General features: G+C 40.2%; 3 protein-coding genes and 1 long non-coding RNA gene across 4 annotated transcripts in view; 2 read left to right on the forward strand and 2 right to left on the reverse strand.

The window, feature by feature from the left end:
- The window catches only part of LOC135343952 (uncharacterized), a 162,586-nt gene that overhangs the window by 145,167 nt on the left and 3,822 nt on the right, over positions 1–13,597 (forward strand). The window lies entirely within an intron of this gene.
- Positions 1,084–2,229, reverse strand: LOC135343989 (uncharacterized). The gene is made up of 3 exons (XR_010397291.1): positions 1,723–2,229; positions 1,534–1,668; positions 1,084–1,474 (listed from the first exon to the last, which is right to left on the reverse strand). It is a non-coding gene; the product is annotated as an uncharacterized LOC135343989 (long non-coding RNA).
- On the forward strand, positions 7,525–8,543 carry LOC135344496 (uncharacterized). The gene has a single exon (XM_064541707.1). It carries the CDS (start codon positions 7,585–7,587, stop codon positions 8,494–8,496), a length of 912 nt encoding a protein of 303 aa, XP_064397777.1. The 5' UTR covers positions 7,525–7,584; the 3' UTR covers positions 8,497–8,543.
- On the reverse strand, positions 9,443–13,518 carry LOC135344323 (condensin-2 complex subunit G2-like). The gene is made up of 7 exons (XM_064541491.1): positions 13,438–13,518; positions 13,287–13,352; positions 11,664–11,785; positions 11,082–11,175; positions 10,697–10,831; positions 9,988–10,082; positions 9,443–9,782 (listed from the first exon to the last, which is right to left on the reverse strand). Exons 1-7 carry the CDS (start codon positions 13,516–13,518, stop codon positions 9,629–9,631), a joined length of 747 nt encoding a protein of 248 aa, XP_064397561.1. The 3' UTR covers positions 9,443–9,628.

The raw sequence follows: 13,597 nt of genomic DNA on the forward strand, positions 1-13,597 counted from the left end.
TATACTTTTCGTGTGTACTAACTCACAGTAGCTGAAAGAGTTCTGTCTTGGCTCGAGCGGCCCTTCTTGTCAAAAATGGTGATTTTGCTCCATTTTGCTGCTCTTTGCCCGTTTTTGCTGACGTAAGCAATGATATTCATTGATTTGTGACATCACAAATCATCTTGTCTTTATTTGCTACATCCAAGCTCATGTGATGTCTAACCTGCAACTACACCCAGTTAATCAGTCATAATGTGTCACAGGGGCGTGGCAATTTACACTACTACGCAACAGAAACCAAGAAAATCAGCTAAAATCACCATTTTTGACAAGAAGGGCCGCTCTAGCAAAGAAGAGACTGGTCTAGCTCCTGTAAGTTAGTACAAATGAAAAGTATACTATTGGAGTACATGCTCTCCAAAAATCAGACCTTAACTAGCATGAACTCGAAAAATCAATGCCTAACACATTTGGCACTATAAATTTACAAAACTTTGTATATCTCAGAACTTACTAGTAGCCTGCACTTCCGTAAGAGCTCAAAAGATGCGCAAGGTAATGAAGTACTTGCATAACAAATTTCAGATCTTAACTCAAACATATAAGATAGTTTCATGCCTAACATATTTTTAATGTACACATGTTGTAGCAGCCATCTTGGAGTGATGATGTCATATGATGTAACAGGTGGTGGTCCAATGGAAGCGCCAAGAGTTGAACTTTCAGTACCTGCACTCAAATTGTTCCAATCACATTTAGTTTAGAAGATATTCACAAAAACGTAAAAAATCAAAAGTTCTACTCTCTTTGGTTGTTGCACTGTACTGCTTCTTAGCTACACATCTTTCTTTGCTAGGAGCTGATAATGAAAGTAATTTAAAATTAATTAGATTTTGGTTCCGCGGTGGGCGGTACTACGTATGAAATCATCACCGCGGCTATTCGGTTAAGTGCAGTACGTGGATGAAATTAGCCTCGATCCCAGGCCGATCTGTCTCTAATTGAACGCTAGGTCGCCTCCTTGGCCTGGTATTGATTGTATCTGGGCGTTATCTGGGCGTGACCGGAAACTGGTAAGTATCAGCTATGTACTGTAAAATCTTCAGTTCATCACAGTTGCTAAAAATACAGTGATATAATGATATGACACTAGAAATTAATACTGTGCACAGCAGTACTGCGTCCATAATAAATGCAGATGTTTAGAAGCGAAGATCTCAAACAAGAGCTTCCAGAAAGACTTAATAATTAGAACAAAGATTATGTGTTCACAGTGCATCAAGAGAGTAGAATCCTGACGTCACTGGTCAGGATAGCAACCACAAGTGTTGAAATAGCCATTCCACGTCAGTAGTTTTAGTGCAGGTAGTTCTATAAGATCGGACCCTTGGGAAGGACACGAGTGGCACTGGGGCATCCTCTTTCAATGAGTTCACACCCATCAACTAGGAAGAGTACGACGGGGGTTGGAGGGGAAGGTTCCATTTTGCTCCTGTATACAAATTAGTATGAACTTAAATTCACCATTCCACTATACATTTTGTAACTCACAGTGATGGTCCACACAAAACTAGCCACGATCCCAGGCCGCACTTCCTTGAAGGCCGGTGAAGGAGGCTAACACAACACCAGTGCCAGTGCCGTAATGTCATATCTTGATCCAGATACCAAGGATTGGGCTATAGGCTATAGTGTAAAATTTCCAATGATGAAAGGGTATTATTGATTTATATCGCTCACCTTGACAATACATCCCAGGCCCAGCCACTTGTGGACACCCCTGAGCATAGTATACAAGAGATCGATGGCCAGAGTCTGAGGATAGACTCTACCAAGTGTATCTGGCAATCAATGGTCTAATCAAGCGCTTGTATTAAATTGTGTAGTCAATCAAAAGTAGCCACTGATAGCAGAAACTTGAGAACCTAGGTCTGTTCTTTCACAAGAGTGATGCTCCTTCTTCCTTCGCACAAGACAGCTCCTCACACTCTAGCTAGCTAAGCCTATATCTATGACAAACTAAACTTGCAAAGAATAGACCTATGACACGGAGTTCTTTGTGATTTAACGGTGATTTTACGGAGTAAGTATGCTTACATACACTATTAGTGTTTCTATTCGCTCCACCTTGCTCAGGTATTCGCTCTTTTTTAGCGAATACCTGAGCAACCACAGCAACCACAGCACATGCCCAGATACACGCCCAGATACAATCAATACCAGGCCGAGGAGGCGACCTAGCGTTTAATTAGAGACGGATCGGCCTGGGATCGAGGCTAGGATGAAATCTGCTGCCCCACCATCCCACCTCAAACGGTCCCTTATATAGGCTCCTTCCTTTTAGACTAGTTGTGGGAAGCAAAACTAATCAAAACACCATGTCTGTTATCTATAGACCAATCAGAAGAGTTTGAAGGCGCCCTCGTGCAACATGACTGGAGCAAATGCCGAGGGCATTATGTCATCCAGTGCAATATATATCATGTTGCACTCGTGCTGGGCAATAATAACACCTTGAACCGTTTCTTCTATGATATTAAACTTCCCCTTCTAATTTTTTCAATCTTAGACTAACTCGGCAATTCACTGACCCAAAAGAGGGTGGAACAGCTGGTGGTCTACTGGCCATAAATTTTACCCTGATATAGGACAATTTATGCAGTATGCAAATGTGGCTTAAAAAGATATCACTATAGTTTTATCTATATAGTGATGTCTTTTTTGACAATAATTATTATAAAATCCTTTCTGCTTTATCGGTATTCGTTCCGTTGAGTGTCGAGATATTTTTCCTTGGGTTAAGTGTTTATAATCTTCTAAGCTCGATACCGTATTACTAGAATGTTTTGCGAGCATCAAACATTTGCGAACTTTGCGAGGGTTGATCAATTCGCAACAATAAAATCCGCAAAACCTAAATTATTACTAGTAAATACACACGATCCTTGCCAGAACGAGATCGCAACGGGTCACATTTTTTGCTGAATTGGCTCATTCGCAAAGGTTTTTCATCAGCAAAATATTCTAGTAATACGGTAAAAATAAGTTAAAACTGATCAATAATACATGCACACTAATAATAAAAGAAGATATTATTCGAAGGGTTTAGGATTTTGAAACTATTATATTGCAGGTATAATTATACCATGGCTAAAATGTGGGAGGTGATTTACACGCATAATGGTATTCATGATGGTATTCGTTGCAATAAGTCAGTGGGGCCACGCATGAAAGGAACCATAACTGCATGCATACTACTATATATATATAGAGTATCTAATCGGGTGTGCCAACATTGTTCAGTGACACATTAAGCTGTATCTTAAGAATAGCTAGAAACTAAGCAATATAATACACAAGGAGATACAGTGTATATATTCAATGGATCCGATGGATTTGATGGACTTTCCTCAGGTTTGGTTCTACTATCTTGTATCTTGCTCCGGTGGTTTTTTTATTTGCGACCTTTATGATCCTTGATATCACCATCGTAACAATAATTTCGATTAGAAAGTCATGGAACAAGCCGATACCAGCTGTTTGGAGAGCCATTATTGATATAACCTTGACCGGGGGACTTAAGAGAAAAACAACTAAAGATGGCAGAACACAATACTTTATATTTGATTACCCGGTGACTCCAAAGTATGTTTGAGCAATTGAAATATTCGCAATAGCATTATGGCTATCTCTACTAGCCACTTTCTGGCTGAATTTTATAATTAAAGTTACAAGCAATTGCAATGTAAGAATAGATTGTTTCCTTGATGGTCATAAAATTCCAAAATTCCAAAAAGACTGTGATTCGGTTGTTGACAATAGCTCATTAATGCAATTACACTGTTACGAATTTCAATCTGACCTCGTCAACGGAGCTGGGACGGCTGGAGGTCTACTAGCAATAACCGTAACAATACTTTATGGACAACTCAGTGCATAAGCATGGCTTGAGAAAAAGAGATCAAAATCTAGAAGAAAACGCAAGAAGAGGTGTTTGAAGCTTCTGTCGTATCTATTAGGAGTTGTTCCCTTGGTTTTCATAGCATTGCTTAATTACTACGTTAGGTGTGATAAAAATTGTATTACTTAACAGTGGAAGTGTATTTACTGCCTTACCCAACTACCTAAATGTAATCTTCTATTTGTCCCCACTTCAAGTTATCTCAATCTACCCACTTGCAAGAGAACTCGGCTATCCACTGACCCAGAAGAGGGCAGTCCAGGACCCAATTCCAACACTCTTATGGAGGGTGGCTATGTGTCCATTAATGACAATTACACGGAAGAACAGCCAATGAGAACGAGGGCACACACTACTATCTGAACAAAAGCGAGCTAGCGTCACGACTGTATATATACATAGCACGCAGATGTCTACTATATATTTCACTATGGTAATTGCCAATCTAATAAAGGGGGTGAGAATGCAGTGAATTATTATTATTTGTAAGACAAACTATTAGTGCCAGAGTGATGAATTAGGTTTCTTATACCACCATATGGACTGGTGCAAGGACACTGCGTATATACAACTCACTTGTACGAGGATTGATTAGAGCATGCATGCATGTATATACAAGACGACTATAAGCGATTTAAAGTTTAGGGGGGAAGTTTGAAAAGGAACTGGCGCACTAGCGCAAAAAATGTGAGGTCACCACTCCAACTTCCGGTCACCACACCCCCTATATTGTTTGTTGTTGGTGCCTATTAGCGATGTATATACTCCTGTCAATGTGCATTGACAGGGAACTCTATGTAACTTGGTATGCTGTGACACTTATAGCGTAACAATTGAGGAAGAATTGCATGGTTGAGTGAGTATAGTCTCGCAGGCCAGTTCTTTTATCGGGGAGAAAATATCTGGCAAATTACACCTGAGCTACTTATGCAGCAGTAGTCTAAGTGGCTGTTTGCATTACTGGATAAGTGGTTGTGGTTAGACGAACAATTAATGATTAATGTGTGAACCACATAATTATGTGAACCACATAATTATAGATTTGCCAAACACAATTTAACTAGCAAGCAGGTGTGGCTGTGCGGTTTCAATGTGCAGCTCACTACAGACGCGTATCAGCTACTTAGAGCGTCACTATAATTATTTGTGGCGCCATCACACACAATTTAATATGGCATTGTGGGGTCCGGTTTCTGCGAGATTATTGAGTTGAGTGAGTGATACATAGTTTTAAAAACTGCAATATAAAACAAAGGTATATATGAGGATTTACATTAAACACATTTATGCATGTACTTATACCAATTAATGGGTCAATGATGCTAACTTGTGGGAGGTGATTGTCTAGCACACTCATAATGGTATTCATGATGGTATTTGTTGGGACACGCATGAGAATAACCACAAATGCATACTATACAAATAATTATAGTATCTAATGCATGGGGGTGTCCCAACATTGTTCAGTGACACGTACATGAAGCTATCTTAAGAATGAGAAAGTGAGCAGTCATAATTATACCAAGAAGATCGATATATTCAATGGATTTGTTGGGCTCTCCTCACGTTGAGACGTACTATCTCGTACAGTATGTTCCAGTGGTAGTGCTATTTTCAACCTTCTTGATCCTTCATGTCACCATTGCAATAATTACTGTGATTAGAAAGTCATGGAACAACAGCTGAGAATGGTAGGAAACGGTATTTCTTGTTTGGGTACCCATGCAGTCACTCCAGATATGTTCGAGGTGTGGGAATATTTATGGTGTCATTATGGCAATCTCTACTTGTCACTTTCTGGTTGTATTTTATAATCGAGGTTACAGAACAATGTAGGAATGGAATTGATTGATTGTTTTAGAGTTGTTTCTAATTCTAAAATAGAAGATTGTCGCGATGTCGATGATTTCAACGACTCTATCCATTGTTATGAATTTCAATTTGACTTCATTAATGGAGCTGGGACGGCTGGAGGTGTACTCGCTATAAGCGTAACGATTCTTTATGGACAACTGACTGCACAAATGTGGCTTAAGAAAAAAATATTCGAATCGGAAAGTAAACATAAAAAAGGTGCTTCAAAGCTTCGACTTGTTTATTAGTAGTTGTACCTTTGGCTGTCTTGACAATCTTTCTAGCGTTAAGTTTGTACAAATATGTAGATTCAATCTCTAAAAGAAGATTGACTGCCATACCTAACTATTTAAACGCTGTGTTCTATTTATCTCCCCTTCAAATTCTTTCATTCTTCCCACTGTGCAAGAAAACTCGGCTATCCACTGACCCAGAAGAGGACAGTCCAGGACCTGATTCTTACACTCTTATGGAGGATGGTCATGAGTCCATTAATGACAATTACATGGAAGAACAGCCAATGAGAACAAGGGCACATACTACTATCTGAACATGGCGAGCTATGTATAATTATTACGCCTATACTGTGTGTATATATATATATAAACTAGTAAATATGTAATAGTTGTGACACATGCACAGTGCCACATGGGATATATTGGCTCAGTAGTGACTTAGGCCCGAGGGCCGCAGGCCTCGAGGGCAAAGGCACTACTGAGCCAATAATATATCCAATGTGCGCACGAGTGAGCTGTGTCACAACTGATTTGTTGCATTCATTCCTTTCCGAGAACACATCACTCCTTTTATAGGACAACTAGTTTGTAACTACTTGTGACGGCTGTGGAATGCACCAGACGCATGAAAAACGTTTTCTGCCTATATACCACTGAATACTGTTAACAGTGTTATATATAAAAGGGACCGTTTCAGGTTACTGGGTGGAGGGTTACTGGGTGGAGGGTGGGCTTTAGGTAATTTCAGCCATACTGTGCCAGTATCTAGATAGTGGCACAGTTCACCATCTGACATGTGCCATATGGCAGATATTGGCACAGTGTTTCCTTTGATCTGCCCACTCAAAATGCAACAAAGCTATAACATTCCTTACCTATAAACACTTTCTTCTATTAACTTCCCCTCCTATTCTTTCAATCTTAGACTACCCACACACTATTATACCGTATAGCGGGTAATTTTCGTGGGGTAAAATATTCGTTCTTTTCGTGGGCAAGCTGATCTCCACGAAATTTTAACGTAGGCGTGGCTTACCGGAACGTAGAAATGCAGGCAGGCAACGAGACTAAACACTCACGAAAACCACCGTTTCTCGAGTTGACCGAATTTTTTACCCCACGAAAATTACCCGCTATACGGTATGCAAGAAAACCTGGCAATCCACTGACCCTGAACCCAGGCAATTCACTGACCCAGAAGCCCATGCAAGACCTGATTCAAAATTATAGTGATGTTGATTTATGATATGCACATGACTTTAAAGATGTGGATTGTGTCAAAATTCAAACTGCATGTATAATTATACTTTCAGTTTAAACAATATAGATAACATAATAGCTAACTACAGTACACAGATCGATGATACACTATCAGAAACAGGAAGCACATGCACAATATATACATACAAATGGTAAGTTTAAACATCAACTATGGACTATTATATATACGTTGAAACATCAACTATAATTTTTATAGACCGTATATTTAATTATATACGATAGCCTCCCCATTCGATTATCAAGACTCAACTTCAGCAAGCAAACAATCATATGGATAAAATCAAACTGAAACAACTTGTCTATTTCTACTCTCTCTACCCTCCAGTTGCTTTGGTTGTAATTTCTCTAGTTGTCTGCTATATCACACTTGCCCTGTACCTAGTCTGCTGTCGTCATGTCCACAAGAGCTCTAAATACGTACCAGGAATCATCACCTGTCTAATTAAGATAACATTCCGAGGAAGTTTCACAAAGCACAATAAAGAAGAAAGGAGTGAACTTAGATTGTTTGGCTACCATGTACCAGCTGGGCTAATAAACTCGTTGGGACTAATTTCAATGATTGTATGGGTGGGAGTAGCGGCAGCATTCTGGATGGTGTTGATTGGAAAAAATCACAGCATTTTGTATCCTGAAAACTGCAATAACGAATCTTCTACAACTATATTGGATTGCGAGCCCATCCAATACAATCATTTATCTCTGGACTACGTGAGAGCTCTCGGAGCCGCTGGGGGTCTGCTAGTACTAACCACCGTCATACTGCAAGGTCAAACTATCGTACTAATGTGGATGATGAAAAAAAGTCGTACTAAGAATCGCCAAATTCGCCGTTGCTGGAAACTTGCTCTAGTAATGGTAGTGGCTGTGCCTCTAGGGATCGAGGTGTTACTGTTTTCAGGCGCTTCTACTGGCATGATTTTTTTTAAACTGTACGATAGTATACAGCACTGGATACAGTTTGGATCTTTTGTGATCGCAGTTTTTCAGTCAACCTATTTCTCAAGTATCACCATCTATTTCACATGGAAAAGGAGAACAGCTCTTCCCAGGGTCAGCGATATCGAGCAGGGGATGGAGTTGCCATCGGTGACGAAACAAAACGGAGGTACGATGGCTGATAGCAATGGTGATGGTGGGTTTGGGAATCGTAATGATTTGACTAATCCCTTAATGGGCTGAAATAGTAAATCCATGGCATATTATAATATGCAACACTATAAATATTCATCATTAATTTTTGTGAACTACATGTATACTGAATTGAATAATAATATTGTATAATACACGTGCACTCAACAAAGAACGTTTGTGCATGCATGCACTATTATAATTAGTGCAAATCATTATGGTATAATTTAATCACCATGCAGGGAAAAGAATAAGCAACAACTGAAAAAACATGTATGTGTGATAGATTAGTGTACATGCAGTGTTACATGCAGTATTAAATTACAGATACGTAGTTTATAAATCTGGTATTCCCTTGGCACTAGAAGTACTTTCAGGTACACAGTACAATTACTTTCACTTTAGGACACATTTAGAGAAGAGCAACTGGTACACAATTTTCAGATACCGAGTGCCTGTACAATGTTCCCCAGGTACGACGATGCGTACTATCCTGCATGGGGAACAATGTACATGCAGGTACATGTACTCGGTATCTCTAAATTGTGTACCAGTTACTGTGTATATCTTTCTTTAAATGGGAAACAGTGTGGCTTTGCAGCTCTTTGCTCACTATTGCAACTACCATAGCGCTCTAGTGCAGAGCTAACTACTAAGTAGAATAGCTAAGTATATCAACAAATTCTGCTACGCAAGAGTCTGAAGAGTCTCCAACAGCCTTCAAAGTAAGCAAAAGTATAGCCATGACTATATTTAGCAATTCCACAAATTTCAATCTGACTAGAAGCCTTACAGAAACTTTTACTTTCACTTTCACTTCATAATTATTGTTGAGCAGTTGCAGCAGTATATACACACACACACAGACAGACACAAACAATACACACTACTGTATACCTCGCTGCGCATGCGTAACCGAGGCATATAATGAACATGCTGGAATAATCGAGCTGCAGCAAAGTTCTAATGTGCAATCAAAGGTTAAACGTGGGTGTTTTTGTGGGCATTTCTTACAGTATGAAGTTTGGTGAGTCTGAGAGTAGTGCATGCGAGTAATTACATGCCCTCTTCTCTTATACGCCCTTGGTCATACACATGTGCTAAAATTACAATCTTCTACAACTGCATAATAATTATTATGATTCCTAAATGCAGTCTTTTTAGAGAGGTTATAATAGCACAACTATATACTGACCTTTCTGAGAGAGTTAAACAAGGAGTGTTGACCCAGCCTGGGGGCGTGTACTGCCGAGAACATGAGGTCTTGCAGACATTGTTCCTCTATCTGACGGAGGTACGGCCCAGAGGACAGACGCCACGCCCTCAAATACACCTCCCTATACGTCTCCAGGAGGGGGATGCATCAAACAACAACAAAATAATAATAAAAACCAAGTAATTATGTTCTGCAAACAATGCTCATAATACGTTTGTAAGGCTATTTTGACTCCATAGGATTCCAGAAAACAAACAATATACATTACATGCATTGTAGCTCGTTAGCTGTAAAATAAGCTATAAAAAAAATATGCACTGACTCACTTAGACATGTATGGTATTTGGTACTTGATGGTTTGGTGGAGGTCCTCTACAAAGGACGGATGCATACCAAACAGGAAACTCAAGAACTTGCGGCCCTAGGGGAGGTAGATTAAAGCGGGTTAATTAATACAGGACAAGTGTATTGACAATTATAACGGAGAGAGCTATATCAATGTAGATTCTGGTAATTTCTCCACAGAAGGGCCTGAAATTAACAGGAAACCGAGGCAGGTATAACCTAGCTGGTGATCAACAATATTATTGTTCTGAATGTATGGTAGTTTCTATATATACCTTTCCCTATATAGCCCTAAAACTTACATACTATACTTATAGGACTATAAACTATAGTTCAAAGTTGTTTCCTGCAAAATTATATTACGAAGTAAACAGATCGAATAGGAATAATATATTTTTGCATCTATCCCACACAGAGAAACTTCATAATTATGTCTGATCTTGGTACCAGCAAGAAGTAGAGTCTAACTAGCTACTCACTATTACATATAAACTGCATGCTTTCTTCAGATGATTATTTTAGCTATACTGCACATGATCAAACTCTTCATTCTGGGTGGGCTTATTATTGAGTCAAAATACCCTTGTGCAAGAACTTCGAAGCAAAAGGAGGATAGGCGTACTTTCAAGATGGGCATATTTTTGTTCGCGAGGGTACGGTAAACTAACACAAACAATAAACTAGTCTCACTTCTTCAGTATTAATATAGAGTGGTTGCAGTGTGGCTGATAGTAACATGGCTTTGAATGGCTCGGCTGAAATATCCTCAAAGTCCAGTAGAAGGAATGCTTGTCTCATCGACCACACCCTCTTGACATCAGCAGCCTGAGTGTAGGAGGGGGTGGGGGGATGGTCAATTATTGTAAGCAATAATTTTAATCACAATAATTATTCATCACAGAATTTTATAGAATCGGATTCGGTTAGAATCTGAAATCTATTGGTAGCTTTATGAGGCACACTTGGGTCAATGAGAGATATAGTATTCTGCTTTTTGCTTAAATAAAATTATATTTAAAGTGAGGTGAAAAGGATTGTAATTAAGCAAACATCTGAATGAGCTTATTTAGATTACCAGAGCTCCATCAGTAAGAGATCTTGCCACTATATAGAGGAGTGTGTGTGGTACTAGCCCCTCCCTATCTTCACGCTCTGTACACCACCACCCTCTGAAAGGGGACGAGGTATATGATCTGGGTACAATTGCAAATCATTCAATGTATATACGGAAACATCAGGCAATAATTTTCCTTTTCCATGATTACACTTTCAGAAAAGTTAGAAGAGGTACCATACTCAATGCAATGAAAATATATAATGCTAAAGCTATATGCGACCGTTTTAGTGTGCTCACCGCACTTCATTTTTTACAGTATACTGATTAGCAGTATACTGAAGTACTAGTTAGTTAGCACTATAGATTTCCAATTAAAAGCTGCAGCATCTCACTATGCAGGATTTGCAGCGTGTCTCGTAGCGGTGTAGGTGTCACTGGGTCATCCGTTCCCATGGCAGCCTGGATTAGCATTATAATTCCACTGAGCACACACAGAGCTCTCTCACTCAAAGCCTCCTGCTGGGAAGGGAGGAGGGGCATACAATGAACACCATTCAATTGCTATGAATGTGATAATAAATTCCTCCCATTCCTCCTCACCTCTTCCTCCCCCAACCACTGCTGACACAGTCTAAAAACAGCATCCCATAGTGGAGTCGCTTGCTTCTTGGGTATAGGGCTTGGAAAAACTCAACCAAGTTGAAGGTATCAGCTTTGGATCTCTACAGGCAGAAACATACCGGCAAATCATAGCAATCAAGACACTAGCCCTCCCTGGGACTCCAAGAGAGCTCATCTTTGCGGAGTCGGTATAGAGACAGCGAAAAATCATTTTCAACTGAAACCATCGCCTATCATCAAACGCTTCGAGTTTAACACAAGGTGTCAAAATGAAGGAGAATCTGTGGTTAGCTTTGTGACGGCTTTGCGAAAATTTGCCGAGTATTGTGATTATGGGATTATGGTGCCGTATTGAATAATATGCTTCGACACAGAATTGTGTGTGGCATACGCAGCAAATGAGTGCAATAAAGGCTACTGCAGGAGGCTGGGTTGACCTTCGAAAGAGCTTTGGAGATTGCCCAAGCTACAGAGACAGCAGAGAATGACTCCAAGCGGCTATAAGTAAAAGATAAACCTATTTCAGAAGGAGACGAGAAGCCAGTCTACAAGGTACAGCAGCATCCTCGACGAGGCCGGAGACCACAAGAAAGGGGAAGACAAGCATTCGAGAAGACTTGTTACCGATGTGGAGGCAAGAACTCAGCAGCTCAGTGCAAGTTCAAAGAATATGAGTGCCATTTCTGTCACAAGGCCTTGCCTCAGTTTGTCGCAAAAGAAAAGACAATGTATCTGAAGAAAGCGCAAAAACAGTGAGGACAGTCCAGGTGACGAATATTATTTACACAGTATTGGTGGAGGAAGTACAGACCCAATATTAGTGGAGATTTCATTGAATGGGACTGATGTCCAGATGGAAGTCGATACAGGAGCATCTGTCTCGCTTATTAGCGAAGAAACTTTGAGCTTAATAAAGAACGAAAACACGTGTATCACTAAGGTGAAAGACAAGCTTCTCACCTATACGGGGGAACGAATTGCCGTACTGGGCACAGTCAATGTTGAAGTCCAATATAGGGGTGAAACGCACACCATACCCGAGCGCACCAACCTTTGCTAGGGCTGTCAAAAGTGCAACTTGAGTGGCAACGCATTCTAACGATTCTACCTGAACGTATACAGACTTCAAGACATTCTAGACGAGCATTAAGATGTATTCAGACCAGAACTGGGGAAGATGAAGGGTGTCAAAACCAAGATCCATATAATTATGGAGGCATAAGAAACACCCAAGTTCTTTAAGGCCAAAACTGTGCCGTATTCAATGCGGGCTAAACTGGAAAAGGAGTTGGACCAGCTACAGTCTCTGGGAGTGATCAAACCAGTCCAATTTTCAGATTGGGCAACGCCCGTAGTTCCTGTCAACAAGGACGATGGACGGGTACGACTATGTGGAGACTACAAAGTCACACTGAATCGAAGCTGAAGGTGGATAAGTATCCCCTACGAGAATTGAGGATCTTTTTGCTTCTCTTTCTGGTGGAAAGAAGTTCACAAAGCTATACCTGAAACATGCGTACCAGCAGATTGAACTGGACGAGGAGTCAAAACCATTAACAACCATTAACACGCACAAAGGTCTATTTCAGTACGATCGCTTACCTTTTGGAGTTTCGTCCGCACCATCAATTTTTCAACGAGTGATGGAAAATCTATTGCAAGGGATACCTGGAGTGTGTATCTACATAGACGACATATTGATCACAGGTCACACGGAAGAGGAGCACTTGGAGCACCTGACAGAAGTCCTTACCAGATTGTCAAAAGCTGGGCTCACCCTCAAGAAGGCAAAGTGCTCATTCTTTTTGGATTCGGTGGAGTACCTTGGACACATAATCAGCAAGGATGAACTGCACACATCGGAGTCGAAGGTCAAGGCTGTTTTAGAGGCACCCTCTCCGAAGAATGTGCCA

This window comes from Halichondria panicea, chromosome 11, assembly GCF_963675165.1.
Source record: "Halichondria panicea chromosome 11, odHalPani1.1, whole genome shotgun sequence".
Lineage (NCBI taxonomy): Eukaryota > Metazoa > Porifera > Demospongiae > Suberitida > Halichondriidae > Halichondria > Halichondria panicea.